The following is an 18,405-nucleotide window of genomic DNA, read 5'->3' as shown; positions in this document are numbered from 1 at the left end:
GCTGAGCTCATTTCCTGTGCCTTGTGTGTTTTCCCCTGAGGTGAGACAAGGAGTTATGTGGTCAAAGGTGCTTGTGCCCTGCACACAGAATCCACCGTATTGGTTTCCTTGGGTGATGTGCTGCTTGTAAGTGGCTTGAATAGCCCTTGGGAGAGGCTGGAATGTCCATGGAGGTGCTGTTAGCAGAGCTAAAAATCCCTGGCATGTGCTCAAAGCATTTCAAGACTGAACAATTGATTCTGCCTCTGTTGCAGTGACTATGACTCGAGGATGGACAGTAACAGCAAAGGGAATCGAGTGTTGCAGTCCCCAGCGTGGAAGAAAGGCTTCAGCCACAACCAACAGGGCACAACATCACCAATGGAGGTGAGCCTTCCCTTCCTCCCAGAACACATCCCTGTCCTGCAGCTGGGAATGTCTCCCAAGACAGCTGGAGGGAGTTCCCAGCCTGAACAAGAGTCAGGCTGAATTTATATGGATCTGGAGGGATTGAGAATAGAGTACTAGTTGAGTAGGGAGGATGTGAGCATCTGAGCAAAGCCAGGCTGGGGCTTGAGCAGCTACCAGCTCAGCAATCTTCGGCCACGTGAGCTGGAGGAGAAGGTGAACCTCTGGGGAAGTGTGAGCATAGCCAAAGCCACAGGGCATGTGGTGCTGTTTGGCTGCTCTGTGAGGCTCTTGCTGCCATTCTGGACTTGGGAAGGGAATATCAGGGTGCATTGTCTGCTGAGGAGTCCCATCAGCAAAGAGCTTTAAGGCTAGTCAGGGCTGGGAGATCCTGCCTTCTGGAGCAGGCTGCGCTCTCAGCAGTCCTTAGTTCGCTGCAGGTTTATCTGCAGAGCAGCCTGGGGCAGGGTCTGCTGTCCCTTGCCCAGGGACATGTCAGCAGCACCATGCCCCTGTGGCTGCTGTCACTTGTGGCAGGAGGTCTGGCTGAGCTGCCTGGCTGCTGTGGCATTGGTGCTTCACCAGGGGACAGGCAGCTTGCAGCACTGCTCCCCCCTGGAGTCAAGCATGTCATTAAAGGCAAAGAGCTGAGGCTTTGTGACACGCATTTGCTTCAGCCCACACGCAGGAGGCAAAGGTCCCCCATCAGTGCAGACAGCAGGAACCAGCCCAGCTGTTGCTCAGGCCTCATGGAGACTTTACTGTGGCCATAAACTGGGCTTTGTCACAGAGCCAGTTCCAGTAATGCTCTCTGGGAGGTCTGACCTCCAACCAGTGCTCACTGGACCAAGCAGGGGGCTGAGTGCAAAGCACAGCCCTCAGACCATTCCCATGAAGTCCTCCCAAAAGAGCCTGAGAGATGTGTTTTCTTCCCACTCCCAAGCCATGCAGGGCAAAGCCATGTGCCCACTTCAGCCCCACAGAACTTTGATCTCTTGGCCTAATTGATCACTGATATTCAGAGAAGTTGGACTTAAAAGCAAAGAGAAACTTTCAGCCTTGGGCCTGCTCTCCTGGGCTAACTCTAGGCAGGTATTAATGAATAATTCAGGGGCTGGCTGCAAAAGCCAGTCGTTAAAAACTGGTTGAAATTCAAAGCCAGCTAGAGGAGCCCCTGGGAGCTCTATTAGAGCAGAGAACAGCTGAGCTTGTGCAAATGCAGGCTGGCTGCAAACAGCTCCCTGGGAGCCCAGCTCTCTGCCTGCCACTTCCTTTGCTCTGGTTCCATCTTCGCTCACAGGTGGCCGCAGGGGCACTGCCTGCTTTGGCTGCCCGCTCCTGCCCCTCTGTGTACTCCTGTTGGTCTCCACAGCCCACCCCTGGGGACTGCTTCTCACCTGGCATTTGGTGGATGTGGTTTTGTGACTGCAAAGGGCCCCTGGCGTCTCCCAAACAGCTTCTGGAGGAACATGGTGCACTTGCTGTGCTCCTCCTCTCCCGGATCCACACAAGAGCAGGCAGCTGTTTTGCAGCAGCCCAGGGGGAGGCTTTTCTTCCCAGGCAGCTGGGGAAGGGGAGAAGTCACTAACAGAAGCTGTGTCTGTTTACAGGCAGACAACAGGAAGAAGGGCCCTGGCCTGGGGGCGCAAGGGAAGCCCCCCAAGAGGCAGTCCAACGAGACCTACCGGGACGCCGTCAGGAGGGTGATGTTTGCCCGCTACAAGGAACTCGAGTGAATGGTGGAGGAAAGCCCAAGCCTGTCTCTCTCCAGCTCCATCTGTTTCTGTCTCTGTGTCCTGTTCCTTTCAGGGGTTGGTCTTTTTTTGTTTTTTTGAATTGTTACAGGTTTTGCTGCTAGGATTTTTTTAATAAAACTGAAAATTTGTCAGTGTTGTCTCCTGCCCAAAACGCTGGCTTAAAACAAGAGTCCCATCGTGGTTTCCTCTCTGCTCCTAGGGTGTCTGGGAGCTGCAGCCAAGTCAGTGGGACTGGGACAGGTTTGGTCATCCACTGGCCCTACCAGCAGTGCCACTGTCCTGCAGTGTGTTCCCTGACAGCTCAGGAACAGCTGCTTGCTTCTGGTGCTGTGTGCTCAGGGGTTAGGATGTGAGCTGGGAGCCAGGGGATAAGCCCCCAAGGCCTGGGAGGAGTTAGAATAGAACAAACCAGGTTGGAAGAGACCTTCAAGATCATCCTGTCCAACCTATCAGTAGTGCTGTATTGTATACAACACCTGTGTCTGCCAGAATCCAGTGCAATGGCAGCAGTCTGTCACAAACCACTGGTGTCCTTGTGGTGCCACTGTCTCGGCTGGTGAAACAAGGGAAGTATTCCCAGCTATTCAGCAGGTGCTAATTCTGACCATGCTGTTTTACAGACAAAGGACTTAATACCAAGGTACTGAGATACCTCATGTCATGGGTTGGGGCAAAGCCCCTCCCCACCACGGGCAGAAGTGATGACTCAGACAAATGGATTGCAAAAGTGATGGAAAGTTTAACTAGCAAACAGTGAGTGTGTACAAAAAGCCAGAAGCACAGTGACAAGAGAGAGACCAAAACAGACCCAAAAACATCCCATCCCCACCTGAGGGTGCACCGAAGACCCCCAGGACTCCTCCTTCCCCCCCCCCACTGCTAGGCTAGTCTCAGCTGGCCAGATCTGAGACTGCCCACCCACACACACACACCCCCATGACCTTGGGCCTAGCCAGGCCCATGGCCGGGAGACATCTCCCCCAGTTACCGGGTGGCAGAGAGGAAGGAAAGAGGAAGTGCCAGACCCTGCCATGGATGCAGGAATTATGGTGCAGGAATTATGGTAGGCAATACCTAATTTCCTGTGTCTACCCACTGGGCTGGACTTCTGGACACAGGAAACACCCAGCCCAAACTGTGACACCTCATTAGGCACTTAATACACAGCAGTAAAATCTTCAGGTATCTGAATTCCCACAAGCAGGTGGACAAGGCCTGATAAGAGGCTTGTGGAAGAGCTGGGAATTTACTACTGGTCTCCTACAAGCAAGGAGACAGATGAAGCATGTTTTCAGAGGAAACAAGTGTCACTGGCTCATGACCATTCCAGCACACACTCTCCAGCAGTGTGAATGAGACAAAGCTTTGGTCTGCGGCTGTGGTCCTTACCTTGCTGTTCTTCAGTGAGATCTGGGAATAGGACATTCAAGTTCTCCATTGTGGTGCCTGTTCAAAAGGAAAGAAAAAGCATACTTGGAAACAGCTCAGTCTGACTTTCTCTATTTTTTTTTCAGGCTGTGCAAACATGGCACTTCAGTTTTGAAATCACTTCTCTGTTGCAATGGGAGTTTCACCTCATGATTCATTCACCCTCACAGGACCCATTCTCACCTCCTCTGAGCAAGTCCTGCTGGGCTGGCCTTTGGTTATTAAGAAAGAACAAAAGTCTGATCAGCATGAGTAAAATGAGAAGAAGTCCTACTTGCCCATTCACATTGTTGGGTTTTATAGCTGCCAAGGTGTGTAATTAATTCTTTACCAGAGCTGTGAGGAACTTAATAGGTCTTCTTCCATTCACAAAACAGAACAATTATTCCTCACCTCTGCCATCCTTATACTTAAAATACACCAGGTGGGGAGAACAGGTGAAATAGATGCAGAAGATCTGGAATGCTTGTCTCACAGAAGACTTGACACCTCAATGTCTACCCTTCCCAAGTTGTCATGGAAAGGAAGTTTCCACTAACTTCATGTTTCTAAGTGAAAACCTCTTCAGTGCTGAGCCCAGATTTCTTACTAGAATTTGCCAGGGAAGCAAAACAGTCTGACATGCCCAGAATCTGATGTTTCTTTTTGTTGTGCTGGAGGTGGGGAGATTCAGGCTGGATGTGAGGAGGAGGTTCTTCACCATGAGAGTGGTGAAACCCTGGAATGGGTTGTCCAGGGAGGTGGTCGAGGCCTCGTCCCTGGGGGTGTTTAAGAGCAGGCTGGATGAGGCTCTGTCCAGCCTGATGTGGTGTGGGGTGTCCCTGCCCATGGCAGGGGGGTTGGAACTAGATGATCCTTGTGGTCCCTTCCAACCCTGAATGAAACTATGAAACTATGAAATTCCCCCCAGAAACGTTGCTGCAAGGCTGTTTTGTTCTGACCATGCATACTTTGTGGTGGGTGTGGTTCTGAACAGTTGCCTTCTCCTGCTGTGGCCCAAGCATTCTCCACTGACTGCACCTCCCCTCCTGCAGCATTTCAGCTCAAACACTATTGTATGAGAGATGCAAAAGAAGATTTTTATGGGGAGCCTGAGGTACAGGTTCCACTGTGCAGAGTGGAATAGGAAAACAGTTTATACACCCACACTTTTTCTTACAATATGACTTTTGGGTCCAATCAACAACCTATTTCCAATCTAGCAGTTGGAAAACTTAGTATCTCCTTTACATTTTCCAGATGGAAAACTGTTTCTTTTCCTACTGGCACTTTCAGTTCTCTAGAGAGCATCATATCAGTCAGAGAAGTTTTCCCATACAAAACCCCGAACACAGCCAGTTGATCCCTTCAGAAGGACAGCAGAATACACAAGCAGAACCATCTTCATTCTCACAACTCTTAAGTGTGTCAGTTCTTAAGGAAATGAGACACAGACTCCAAAGTACCTGCAAAACCCATCCCTCTTGTGGAACCAGGGTCAAGGATAGAATAGAGAGAAGAGGATGGAGAAGAGGATGGAGAAGAGGATGGAGAAGAGGATGGAGAAGAGGATGGAGAAGAGGATGGAGAAGAGGATGGAGAAGAGGATGGAGAAGAGGATGGAGAAGAGGATGGAGAAGAGGATGGAGAAGAGGATGGAGAAGAGGATGGAGAAGAGGATGGAGAAGAGGATGGAGAAGAGGATGGAGAATATAGAATAGAATAGAATAGAATAGACCAGACCAGGTTGGAAGAGACCTTCAAGATCATCCTGTCCAACACATCAACCAATCCAACCCACCTAAACAACTAACCCATGGCTCCAAGCACCCCATCAAGTCTCCTGAACACCTCCAAGGTCCCTTGGTCAAGATCCCTTGGTCAAGGTCCCTTGGTTTTAGTATGTTGGTCATTCTGGGGGCTTAGTTTGAAACTCTCTTAGCTTCTAGGAAGGTTACATTCTCTCTTTAACCCTATTTAAAGGCTAAACCCAGAAAACTGCTTACCCACCTGCTAGATGCATTGTGAGAAAAAGGTAGTTTAATATCTTAAGAGCACTTTGAAATGATTCCTGATGATGAGTTCTTGCAAGATTTCTACACCAGCAGATAATAGCTCTTATTGAGCCACCTGACACACCTGGAAGAACTGACAAATTTTTGGACAAAGAAGCTTTGGGCTCTATCAGTCCAATAAAAGTTTTCACCTCTCCCACCACCTTTCCCTGTGTTACAGCCCGTGCTGCTGCAGCAGTGGCAGCAGCACTGTGACAGCTGTTGGCAATGTCAGGCTGTGGGCACCCCTCAGGGAATGCAGGAAGCACACCTGTCCTCTACCTGGGCAAAGAGCAGCTGATGTTGAAATACAGGAAGCCAGCACACCACACCCTGGATAGTCTTGTTCTCAGCCACACAACAAAGAATGCAATTTCTGTGCAGTTGTGGATCTCCAGCTGTGGTTTTCAGCCTTTTTCAGCATCTTCCTTGCCTTCCTATCTACTCAGCTTAAACCTTGCAGGAGTGTTTGCTTTGGTAAATTAAATCCTTTAGACCTCTTTGTGGCACAGGTGAAACCCTTGGCCTAAAGGAACCAAATGACTTGAAGTATAAATATTTCTGCTGGCACTGATTAATTCCATTTCATAGAAACATTTGCAGATTTCACTGTTGAGTGAAATTCAGGAGGTTTCACTTTGGGGCTCCTGATATCTAGTAAAGGCCACTTTCACTGGCACTTTCAAGGCATGTTGCTCTTCCTGTGACAAGAACTTGTCACAGCAGCTGCCTTATGCCAGCTCTGCGCCATGGCAAAGACAGAGCAAGCAGGCAGGCAGCAGTGCATCTCCCACCACACTTAAAGGAAGAACACTATTGAAGGCAGACACTGTCCACCTCTTTTCCTGCCAGACTCATTTACTTTAAAATTGTTCTTGTGCATCCCACTAAGATAAGATCTGGGTGCCACAGGAGGCATCTAGGAGCAGCCAGCATCCACTCCTGTCTGCATTTCTGTGCCTCCAGCAGAGTTAAGCACACAGTCAGCCACACAAAGCTTTACATAACTAAGGAAGTTTGATACCTAATTTCTGCATGGACAATTAACTCCCCCGTGGCTCTTCTGGAAGGAAAATCAGATCTAAACAAAGGATAAGCATAGGCATTTAATTATTGTCTATTTTAAAAGTGATTTAGTTGATTGTACCTCACAATGAGGGTAGGGTGATGATACACTGGCTTCCACAGGGCCATGAGCTCACTGAGGAATGACATGAACAACAGACCTCATCTTGCTTTCCCCACAGTAAATCAGAACATAATTAAAGTGAGGTCTTTTTAGCATGTTAGAATGAAATTTGTGTGCAGTCAGACTTCCAGTTGTTTAGAGAGTGAGGCTAGTAACTGCCACACATGGCTGCTGCAGGCTGCTGAAGCGTATCTGGGTGATACTGTTCAGTGAGATAGCAAAACACGTAAATAAAGCAACATAAGGTTAACTTTGAGACAAAACACAGGCAAACCTGAACCTCTTCCCTTTGAAACTACTTTTACTGCTCATTTTAAGGTAGATGCTGACACCAAATCCTGCTAAATTTTGGTTTAAGTCACTCCCTGCCCTTCTTTCAGACCAAACCAAACAAGATTCTTAAAACACACCTGCAAGGCTTAAGCAGGCCCTAGCAGCTTGCTCCACAGGAAGAAGTCCTGGAGGGCTATGGCCATGGCAAAAACTGGCAGCTTCTTCCAGTGAGACAACAAAAACTGAGTCACACCAGCTCGGTTTGAAACCGTTCCTACTCTAATTTCCTCAGGCAATGCCACCAGTGCTGCCTGCTTGCCTTCCCGGTGTCAAATGTAGTTGAAATGCAACAGAGGAGGAGCGAAACTCAAAGACTTTCCACTTTTTATAGTGTCCTGGAACAGAGGCATGTGGAGAGATCTAGTGAGAGTGTGTTGGTGAGAGAAGAGCATCTCCCCAGGCTCCCTTTGTGGGTAAGCAGGGAGCAGGTGCGGCTCATCCACCCCTGGCCACCGGCGCTTCCTCGCCCTTCGCTCTCGCAGCAAGCCCGGACACAGCGGCCGTGCTGCTGCCAGCCGTGCTGCTGCCAGCCGTGCTGCTGCCAGCCCTACGCCTGCAAGCCTGCTGTTTTCCAGGAGCACAATGGCAGTGCTCCCACGCTCCCTGACACCAGCTGAAGTTACCTGCTTTGCGTTTCTCCTTATGCGCTGCGCGCTCCTCTCCGTGGCTGCTGCAGAGCTCCGAAGGGAAGACAGTGAGCTCATCAGAAGCCAGAAGAGCTCACATTTGTAGTCTGAGTAAAGGTATGGCAAACAAATCTTCCACTGCATATAAAGTATAGGGCTTGCCACGAGGATTTTGTGGAGAAAAGAAAAGGGGAAGTTCAGTCAAGAAGATGCAGAGGTTACAGGGAAGTCCTGTGACCTGCCGCCACAGCAAGACCCCTTAATGCAGTGTCACAGCGCCTTGTGGAGGAACAAGCCACCACCCATGTACCAAGAGCTGCAACACAACCCCAAAACACCCTCAGTCTTGACCACAAGAAGCTCCCAAAGTCCTCCCCAGCACTCACCTGCAGGGCTGTGCGGTGGTTTGGGATCCTGGGGCAGGGTGTGTGTAGTGCTGGCCACAGCTCACGACGGTGGGTGAGTGGGTGGGAAGGCATCGGGGCTGGGGCCTCACGTGGCCTGTCCTGACTCACAGCAAGAGCAGCAGTGGCTCCCTGTCATCCTCTGCAGTTGTGCTCCAGGCATGGTGGGAGGAACTGGGTATTTTCTATATCCCCAAGCTCTAGAGAAGGTGGCTGAGGGCCAGTTCCCCAGTGTGGGGGACAGGAGCTGTGTAGCCCCTAGTCTGTCTCAGGCACCAATGAGCCTTCAGTGGCCCTGATGAGCCAGAACCCTCTACCCTGACTGATACTATGATACTCCAGTTCCTGTGGCCTTGCTGCTTCTAGGCCCATCAGAGGTAACTCCAACCATCCTGCTGCTGGACTAAACCACAGTTCTGCATTGGCTCCATCCAAGCACAATGCTTAACACATGTGAAGATAGCTGGTGTCATGGGAGACTACTGAGACATCCCAATAGCATTGTGCCTGTTGATCCTACGAGGTGTGGCCACCTTAAGTCATTTGGCAAATTAAGCTAACAGTTTCACTTTGGTACAGTTGCTTTCTGGGGAGGGCTGCAGAAGAGTTTGTGTACCCTCCCTCCACTCTCTTCTTCAGCTGCTGCTGCTTCTGGAGAGATCAGGCCACAGAGAAGTTGATCCTGCCTGTAGCAGGTGTGCATTGCTTGCTTCCTTTCCAGTTGTTTCTGGTTGAGTTTTATTTCTTGGGGTTGGTTGGGTTTTAAGCAGGCTGTTGCACCAGCTTTCCACAAGTGCCTTGTCTCACCTGCCCTGATGTATTTAAGCCCCTGGAACACTTAGATAACACTCTGCCTCTACTTCTGCTGGGAGAACATTATCTAATAATTAGAATGCTCCATCATGTACATGTGCTTATTTTGCCCTTAGCTGGGAACTGTCCTCTGAGAAAGAAAAATGGTCTTTGTATGCTGGGGAAATTGCTTCCAGGAGAGACTGAGAGACATGAGAGACATGCTGAGCAGCTCTTGTGCTTGACACTAACTGGGTAGAGTGTGTATGGGTGCAGATTTGCCACAGAGGCAAGTAGCACCAGAAATGTAGAAATACTCCTAGGTGGGTAGGAGGGGCCTGGGCCATGGTATTCTCAGAGCAGTAACTGTTCACTTCGTCATCACATGTCTGACAGGTTAAAACACTCCCAGGACACCTCTTGCCCTACCCTGACTTGCATCCAAAAGGTTGGTTAAATTAGTTCCTCCTGTTGGTAGCTTAGTTGTTACTTTTCTCTTTGAACAAAGCCATATCCCAGCAGAGGCTGAGAAGCAGACTCGCTGAGGGGGAGAGAGGCTTCGTCTCAGCTGCATTCCGCAGGCTACAGCTAGTGCAGGTGGCTTGCTGTCCTGAACTCCAAACGCTTGTGAGAGAGGGAAGAAAAGCAACAAGTGGCAAGTACAACCCACTCCCAGAACTATCCAGGCTACCACTGGACTAGTAACACCCCAGTGAGCAAGCTGAGAGGAGGTCTGAGCTCGAGCCATGGAGGTTTCTGCAGAATCAGAGGGGAACGGCTCAGGCTGTACCTGGCACCTTCTGCAGACTTTCCCTCCTTTGGAATTATTCTCCAAAACTAATTCATCACATGAATATTTCAAACACAGTAACATTTTTGCTCAAGCCTGTTAAATTAAGAATTAGTCCAAATTTGATGATTATTTTAAAATATACACAGGATTTTCCTTGTCCTGTGCAGATCTCTTAGCTTGTCTCCTAACCCCCACCAGGTACCAAGCAGGGCACTCTGCTCACCCCTCCTCCTGCTTGCTGTTATTGCTTCTTTCAACTTCTGGTCAAAATTACACTTTCTTCAAATCCATTAGAAACTTTGGAAGAGGAGGTGTTGTGGAGAGCAGAGGGAGGTGCTATTGCTATGTTTCATTACTTGCATTAACAAGTCTCTGGTTCCTAATGATTACTGGGCCAGCGGCAAGAGAGGCTGAAGATGCACACAATGGCATTAGAGGCTGTTGCAGACCCTCCTGACAGACTCGAGAGAAATGTTGTTTCCCCTTCTCTCCAGGGATACTACTGCTAATAGCAGGCTGCCTTGCACATTCTTGAGTCTCACAGGTTAGGTTTGGGCTTTTTGGTCTGGGTATTATGGAGGCATTAAGCAGCTATCCTTGCACATTTGCTGACAAGCTGAGTCTGTACAGACCTTGACACAAAGCATCAGACCTTGCTACAGTAGGGCTGTAACTGTTGTGGAGCAGCTCCTGAGCCACCAGCAGGTGTGTTACAGCATAGCCTGGATTGCTTGGGTGTGCCACAGGCACACAGACACAGTCCTTAATACTCTGTGCCTCTCAGAAGGTTGCTGTAGCTGCTCCTGCAAATACAGACCCCAGCTGGGCAAAGGCAAAGGCTACAATTTTCTGCAACCTTCCAGAAGGAATTCCTCCCCAGCACCAAGTGATCAGCATTTCAACAGCCACTCTCTTGTGAGACCAGAAGCTAGAGAAAAAAGCCATCAGTCCCTCACACTGATGAACTCCCAGAGGGTCCTTCAGTGCATGCTGAAGCATTTGTGTGCAGAAAGGCTGCCATCGTGTGGCCTCATCCCCAGCCACGGGGATAGGGTGCAGGAGGCCCGTACTTGGCAGCCTTGCTCCCATCCTGCCCTCCATACCTCTCCACAGGGCGTTTTGTCAGTTTTACTTGGCTCTGCTGACATTCAGCTCCACAGGACTGGGGTCCACAGCCTGCCTCCTGGGGCACAGCAGGGTCTGTGGCTGCTGTGATAAAATGAGGAGCTCTGCACGGTGAGAATGGAACAGAAGTGAAGGCCAGTTCAGACTACTCCCTGCAAAGCAAAAACGTCACTTCATAGCTCAGACTTCTATTTGAAACGTGCCAAGGTTCTGCATGGCAACACAGCAGCTTAAATGGCAAGTGTCTCTTACAGGCTGGAGGTGCAAAGGTGGAACCACTAACCTGAATGTCACAGCACCTCCAGTGTCACAAACCCCAGGCAACTGAGGCATTGTTACTAGACTGGAATGTATGCCTCTTTTATACTCAAAGCATTTGTCTGAAATGCAAACCCAGTGTGGTTTGGAAAGGAGGGAATGTGGACCTGGGTCTGGCACTTTTCCCTCTGAGCTCTTTCTTTCCCTGACCAGTCTCTAAAACAAAGCCTTTGGTTTTGAGCCTGGGGTTTGGTTGGGATTCTGGCTCAAGAGATGGGGCAAGATTTGTGTGTGACAGGAAAAGAGTAACTGTTGTAGCAAAGCAGATTCATAGACTGTTTAATCTGTTTTGCCTAACAGTCTGTTAGTTAACTGCTGTTCAAAGGCATACACAGCACTCAAAGACAGCCAAGGTGCAATCCTGATTCCCACAGAGACACACAGTGATCCACACCTCAAGAGTTTCTCCTAGCTAAAGGCTGGGTGGTACTAGGGTGGGCTGGGCAGAGGAGAGCTGGGCTCTTCCAGCTTGGTTCCTGCAGCTACCACTAAACACAGAGCTACTGAAGAGAACTGTGTGGGGAGAACACTTTCCAAATCCTAACCAGAAACAGGCCAGTTTCTGTTCAGCTTCACCTGCAGTTGTCACATTCCTACTGGTAAATGTGAAGATTGTGTGTGTCGTCACATCTACAGTCACATCATCAGTGCAGTTTCTTTGTTGCTAAATACAGAAGCATTTGCCCTGCTCCCAAATGGCTGTGGAGGAGCAAAGGGACAGCTTGGAGCACTGAGAACCTGAGAAAGGGACTAGAGCAATGGGGAGCAGTGAACTGCACCCAGCTGCTGGTCTGGCTAGGCCCACAAATCCTGCTGCAAGCACAGAGGATCAGCATGAGGTCTGAGGGCACTCTCCCACCCACCAACCTGACAAGCTTTCCAACCTGCAAAAACAGGGGATCAAAATCACCTCTCTTCATCCTCTCAGTTCCACAGGGTCCCTTCCCACCTCCATTCTTCTGGTCTTGCCTAGGGCTGGGAGTGCCTCATGGAAGCAGGAAGCACAGGAAGCTTGAGGGGCCATACCCTGCTCCAGCTTATGCTCCCTGCCACACAGCCAACTCTATTCAGCAGGACTCTCAGTTTGGGCTATCCATTGTTTCCCCAAGATCTTACTCACAACCTTTTGCTTCAGGATGTACCCAACAAGAATCCTGCCCCCAAAAGAGAGCTGTCAGCTCCTGGCTTTGTGTGTCTGTGCCCTAAAGTGAAAATGCAGAAGATTCTGTCAGACTGCAAAGGAAAGAGAGGGATGATGAGGGGCAAGGAAAGCTGACAGTGTGTACACCCAAAAGCTCTCAAGTGTACTAGGACCAAGCCCCAGGCCCTTGTGCTTTGCAGAGGCCAGAAGAATACTGCTGGAAACGGGACACAAAAATCTCAGTGACTCAGACCTTCCACACCCCTGTGACTTGTCCCTGACACTGGCCTGGAGTGATCAGCAGGCACAGGCAGGGCCAATCTTACTACACAAGGTGACTTCCACTGCTGTGAGTACCTCGGCACCAGGATGCTAGGTGGCATCAGCTTCTGGGATCTTTAAAGGAAAGCCCAGCTCTCCCTCAACAACTCAGCTATGATCTAACGTTCTCGTGTGACTGCCTCAGGTCACAGAATCTTTCTCAGGTTCAATCACCTGCAGCACAGAGCAGAGCAGAGGGAGGTACACTTGACTTTAAAAGCTTTCTCCTAGAATCAAGGCTCTGCTAGCAGTAGGTTCCATGGAGAGCCCAAAGGTTATTTACTAGAAGCTGTAGTTATTTGAGCAACCTGATCCAACCCCTTCACCTTCAAGTATGTGCTTTGGATCAAACACTGGGACTTTCATGGGGTATGCCAAGCTTGAATTTAAACTCTGCCTCTCTCTTCTGCTAATGCCAACACAGTGTTGCCTTGTCTCCTGCCCAAGATGCAGTGCTAACACTCATTCCCTAACCTTGGAACTGTTAACTCACATGAAGTCTGCCTGAGACCAGACCATCCAGCAGGCAGCCAGCACCCAAAGCACACTGTCACTACTGGAGACTGCAAACCTTTCTCGAGCTACAGATGTGGCTCAGGCTCTGATGAAACTACTCCATTCTGACCTCTTCCCAAGAGGCTTCACAACAGTCTGCTCTTCAGGTCAGATGCTGGGAAAAGGTCTCAGACCACTGAAAGGTCTCAACTACCAACAGCCAGAGCTGCAAGGGTGCCAAAGAACCCAGCTCTCCCCAGAGAAGTGGAAAGTGTGCTGTAAGACACGGAGCACACTATCATCTCCTGCTACCTTAAACTTGCAGTGGAGAGAACAGCACCACTAACAGTGCACATACATCAGTCTCCTGATTCAGAGTACACAAAATCCAGTCCAGAGAAGCTTCATGCAGGCTCCTAGGGCATTGTATTCTGAAAATAAAACACAGTACCAGGGAAAAAGCCAAGCAGAATCCCCCCAGTCTTCAAAACAAACAAATCAAAGCTCCATCTACTACATGGCTGCACACCACAGCACCTGCTGAAAGAAGCAGTTCAAGCCTGGGACCAGGCTTCTCCACCTCCCAGAGATGGTCTGCAGTAAGCAGTACCCAAAGGAGAGCCTGGGGGAACTACTGAGACTCCTTGAGTGGGAAATACATACAGCCACGAGCTGATTGGCATCCCTGCTGAAGGCTGATCCTGCAGTGCTCGGCCTCTGCAAGTGTCCTGGGAGGAGCAGTACCTTCCAGAAGACACTACACCAAAACTGCTTTGGCCATACTATCTGCATGGCAACACTCCTGTAAGAAGCCCTGGGGTCAGAGGAAAAAGCAAGAACCATGACAACAGCCTGCTGGGAGACCAGGAAAGAGTCCAGGGAACACAGCACACAGTTGGCTGGGAACAGGAACGGGCAATGGATCTCAAGTGGTCAGCCCAGCACCACCCATGTTCCAGGGATCTCTATGGCACCCTCTTCTCTCCCACTCAAGTCTTTGAGTGAAGATTAGGACAATTTGGGCAAGGACTTGTGGTGGTCTCCAGCTCACCCAACACATGCTCATTCAGAGCACAGCTAACCTCAAAGTCAGGTGAAGCTGTTCAGGGCCAAGTCCAGGCAAGTACTGAATTTTCTCCAAGGACAGAGGTCTCAGGACTTTACTCTAGCACATCAAGAAGAAGGAAGTAGGTGGGCCACAGAGTAACTGCCTCTGAGAAAAGAGGCAGGTGCTTTCTCTCTACCTATCAATCTTGTATGACACTGACCCTGAGCAGAAGTGCAATGATTCATAGCTGTTCAGGTTCTGCAGGGCTGCTCTGAACCACTTGTTTCCACCAGAAGCAGACAAACCTCCCAGATGTGCAGCCCAAGCTGACACTAAAGCATAATTGCCTAGGTGAGCTAAGGCAAAGGCTGGAGAGGCACTCAAACAACAAAAACCAAATTATGTTCTCTTCCTATGTAAAACAAAGCTGTGAGCTTGAGTAAGGACCTGTGTTGAGGAGCAGCCAGCTGATGTCACACCTGCCTGTCTAAAAAGCCATGAATAACACTAAGCTGTCCAGTAAAGACTGCAGACACCACATTGCCATAATGCAGTTGGAGAATGATATACCAAGACATTTAAAGCCTGCTGGGAAGCATAAAGATCTTTACTGACACAGACTCCATGGGCTCAACATTAAATATGAACAGTGTGTCTGCAGCTTTAGATGCCTGCTGAAAATCTGAGATACAGAGGAACAGTGGGAAGGGAAGAGAAGTTTCCTTCTTTTTGCCACCTGCCTCCCTAGCGAGGAGGACAAGCACCTTGTCCTAGGTGCCAGCAAAGACACTCTCCTGTGGCACAAACACCATCCAGGCGAGCCTGCTGCCCCCACCTAGCCTTGACAGCATGCACAGGTGCAGGCTGAGCCACCCTCCAAACCCTCGGGATCACCAGATGCTCAGCTCCGACCCCAGGAGCACAAAGCACCTCAAAGTCAGGTCAGGTGAGTGCTGGAGCTGACAGCAGCCCGGCCTGCGGCCCGCGGAGCACGTCCCCTCCCATCGCAGCCCCCGTGTGCGGGGCGGAACACAGGCCCGGCCCCGTGGGGCGGGCTCTGGACATCCACGCCGGCGGCAGGGAGCTGAGCGGCCCGCGGCCCGGCCCAGGCAGGCAGGCAGAGAGCAGGCGGGGCGGGAGCACAGCGGTTTATTGGCAACACAAGCAGAGGCGGCGGTGGCGGCGGCGGCAGGCCCCGAGCGGGGCGGGGGCGGCGGCGCTCCGGCGAGGAAGGGGCCCGGGGCAGCCCCGGGCCTACGTCAGCGTCTCGCCCTTGGTGACCTGCCGGGAAAAGGAAACGCTTCAGCTGGGGCCGGCCTCGGGCCTCGGCTCCCTCCCCCGCCGCCGCCCCGCTGCTCACCCGGGCCTCGATGTACTCGATCCTGCGCTCCAGCGCCGTCAGCTTCTCGTTGAGGGTGGCCAGCCGGGACCGGCACGACATGTCTGCGGGGAGGCGGCAGTGAGAGACCGCGGGCGCCCGCCCAGCCCGCCGCCACCCCCCGCCCCCGGCCGCCCCAGCGCCCTCACCGAACGAGTTGAGGAAGTCCGCGATCTTTTTGATGGAGCTGGTGATCACCTCGATGTACTCGCGGTTGGCCCAGTCCTGATGGATCTCCCGCTGCACCGGGTCCTCCTGCACCGACATGGCCGCCGCCGCCGCCCCGCCGCGCCTGCGCGCGCCCCGCACCCTCCCACGCGCCCCCGCGCGCCGCTGCCGCGCCGCCGCCGCCCCCGCCCGCCGCCGCCACAGGCCCCGCCCACCGCCGCTTCAGGGAGAGCGAGCGGGGCCGGACCTCGCCGCGTCGTCCTCGTCGCTGCCGTCCGTAATGCTCCCGCTGGCTTCCTCCTCCTGCAGGGAATGCCGCCATCAATTGAAGCTGCCCCGGGTCCTGTCCCCGCCCCACCCGCCGCCCCTGCCCCTGCCCCTGCCCCACAAGAACGGCTCCGAGCCGCGGCAGTGTCCGTTGTGCAGAGGTACCTCAGCAGGGCTTTCCGCGGAGCCATCCTCATCGGAGTCCTTCGCTTCAGAGGCTTGAGACAAAATTTCTTCTCCCTAAGTGGAAAGCAAAAGACCTGGACTGAGGCATGCAAAGCAGCCAAAGCCTGCCAGGGCAGAACAGGAGAAAGCAGCATCTCGTTGCCGTCGTAAAAAGAAAGCTTTTGAGTAAAAAGCAGGCTTTGACTGCCCTGCTTCTGCAGTGAAGGATGCACAGGGAAGAAAATGGCCAGGACAGGCTTCTGTTAAAAGCCACACAAGAAAGTATGTGGAGAGGTGTTCAGGCAACCTTTGCTAGAGTGATTGCCCATTGCAATGGGCTGCCCAGGGAGGTGGTGGAGTTGCCATCACTGGAGGTGTTCAGGAGGAGACTTGACAGGGTGCTTGGTTGCATGGGTTAGTTGATTAGGTGGTGTTGGATGATAGGTTGGACATGATGATCTTGAAGGTCTCTTCCAACCTGGTTTATTCTATTCTATTCTATATGATCCTTACCACTGAACAGAGGAAGGGCTCCCTCGGACTCATTCATTACAAACAATAACAGCTGGCCACTTAAGAATGATAGCCCTCACAGGTGCCATTAATCTTGAAATAAAATCTTCCTTTCTGCTCCACTAGACATGACTCTATTGGCACAACATAGGGCACACTGAAGTTGGCCTTTCAGCTCTACCCGCACACAAGAATCGTCCGGGCAAGGTCAGCATTGTCCTTCCCCAGGTTCTAATTGCCGCAGGCAGGACCGTGATTCTCACCTGAAGGTCTCGGTTTTTAAGGATGCCCACCCAGAAGGCCTCCTGGCAGTGGTTGAACGCCAGCATTGCCTTCACTCGGTACACAAACTGTTCCAGTGACTTCTTCAGCAAAGGCACGTAGTTGGTCAGTCCAATGTCTTGGCGAATCTAAACATGAAACAGAACAGCATGGCTAGGGTTGATTCCCTCCTGACCATGCTGGCTATTTAAAAAGCCACTGAATACACAGACAAGCATTTTGTCTAGGGCACCAAAAGATCCTTTGCAACATTCCCAACAGCCACATCCACTCTCCGTAACCACAGGAGCCTCAGCTTTTCTCATGAACCTTAGAGACAGACTACTACTCCCTCTACACAAGTCAGATGAATTCTGCTGACCCATAGGAAATTATTTTCTAATGAATATGCTTTTTATTTGCTCCATCATCTCAGAAACAGATTGGTGCCACCTGCTCTGTTCTCCAGGAACAAAGCATAGCTCTTCATGCACACATCTCACACAGCTGCCATCTTGCTCATGGCAGTGACAGCTTGCTTGCATACAAATGTCTGGAAGCTGCATCACTGCTGGTGTGTTTGGATAAGCCTGGAAGTCTTGGAAAGTGTCCCTGCCCACGGCAGGGGGGTTGAAACTAGATGATCTTTAGGGTCCCTTCCAACCCAAACCTCTCTGTGACTCTTTGAAGTCACCAGGTTATTTCTGGCAGAACTGCCAACCTAGGCTGGGAGATAGCTACCTGCTGTGAGCCACAAGCTGCAAACTAGTGCTGCAGGGAGCTTCATGCAAGAGATTCCTGAATCCCCAAGCACAAAGAAGAATGAGAAAGGGTTGAATAAGCCACAGCAATGACAACTTTTCTTGCTCCATGTCTGATGCAATTCCTTTACACTAGTTACACGGAATGTGTGTCCACTATAAACTCCAAAGCCAGCTTGTCAAGACAAAAGCAGCACTGTCTTTGGAGAACTAGGACAGAAGGCAACAGGTGGAGTGACCAAAAACCAGCTGAGGAAGGGCAGGTATGTCAAGTATTTTGTGAGATTTAGCTCTAGGTGAGCATCTCCTCCTGCTAGCATTGGATCTGCAGTACAGAATGGAGACAACTGCTAAACCAGAAAACCTCCCAGGAGCCATAAACAATTACTTTGTGCAGAAGTATTTTCCTCTCTTGTGAGAGTATTTTGTAACCTTCTTGCTTTCAGATGTTGTCATTAGCTATTCTCTGAAATCAGACCAGCTGCACTTCTTGGAAGAGTTCAGCATGCCTGGGAAGAGGGATGTCACTTTGCTTCATGCTCTGCCAACAGGAGTGGGTAACTGAGTACCAACAGCAATCTGTTCTCTAGGTCCCTAGGTAGAACCTAGCAATCATCAGCACTAATCAGAACCAAACCAGGGAGAACATGGCTAATGACACACTTGGCCACTGCAGTGCTGCCAGGGCTCGGAACCCACCCA

The 18,405-nt window shown here is 50.9% G+C and overlaps 3 protein-coding genes and 1 long non-coding RNA gene across 5 annotated transcripts in view; 1 reads left to right on the top strand and 3 right to left on the bottom strand.

Annotated features, from left to right (window-relative positions):
• Positions 1–2,283, top strand: part of RBM6 (RNA binding motif protein 6) — a 66,110-nt gene extending 63,827 nt beyond the window's left edge. The window contains exons 22-23 of the mRNA XM_068157982.1: positions 255–366; positions 1,998–2,283. Coding sequence (XP_068014083.1) covers positions 255–366; positions 1,998–2,123 — 238 coding nt within the window. The 3' untranslated portion in view covers positions 2,124–2,283. The remainder of the gene's footprint in view (positions 1–254; positions 367–1,997) is intronic.
• Positions 2,284–3,081: 798 nt separating this feature from the next.
• LOC137450950 (uncharacterized) lies at positions 3,082–9,368 on the bottom strand. The gene is made up of 3 exons (XR_010989686.1): positions 8,140–9,368; positions 7,751–7,910; positions 3,082–3,590 (listed from the first exon to the last, which is right to left on the bottom strand). It is a non-coding gene; the product is annotated as an uncharacterized lncRNA (long non-coding RNA).
• Positions 9,369–14,767: 5,399 nt separating this feature from the next.
• Positions 14,768–15,870, bottom strand: BRK1 (BRICK1 subunit of SCAR/WAVE actin nucleating complex). Its single transcript, XM_068157983.1, has 3 exons — positions 15,718–15,870; positions 15,551–15,633; positions 14,768–15,471 (listed from the first exon to the last, which is right to left on the bottom strand). Exons 1-3 carry the CDS (start codon positions 15,833–15,835, stop codon positions 15,445–15,447), a joined length of 228 nt encoding a protein of 75 aa, XP_068014084.1. The 5' UTR covers positions 15,836–15,870; the 3' UTR covers positions 14,768–15,444.
• Positions 15,871–15,924: 54 nt separating this feature from the next.
• Positions 15,925–18,405, bottom strand: part of FANCD2 (FA complementation group D2) — a 52,301-nt gene continuing 49,820 nt past the window's right edge. For both annotated transcript variants that reach the window (XM_068157979.1, XM_068157980.1), the window contains exons 42-44: positions 16,945–17,091; positions 16,169–16,243; positions 15,925–16,039 (exon numbers count right to left, since the gene is read on the bottom strand). In XM_068157979.1, coding sequence (XP_068014080.1) covers positions 15,959–16,039; positions 16,169–16,243; positions 16,945–17,091 — 303 coding nt within the window. In that variant the 3' untranslated portion in view covers positions 15,925–15,958. The remainder of the gene's footprint in view (positions 16,040–16,168; positions 16,244–16,944; positions 17,092–18,405) is intronic.

Source organism: Melanerpes formicivorus, unplaced genomic scaffold (assembly GCF_026170545.1).
Source record: "Melanerpes formicivorus ecotype bairdi unplaced genomic scaffold, bMelFor1.0.p_v2 SCAF_38, whole genome shotgun sequence".
NCBI classification, from domain to species: domain Eukaryota; kingdom Metazoa; phylum Chordata; class Aves; order Piciformes; family Picidae; genus Melanerpes; species Melanerpes formicivorus.
This window is presented reverse-complemented; position numbering and strand designations above follow the sequence as displayed.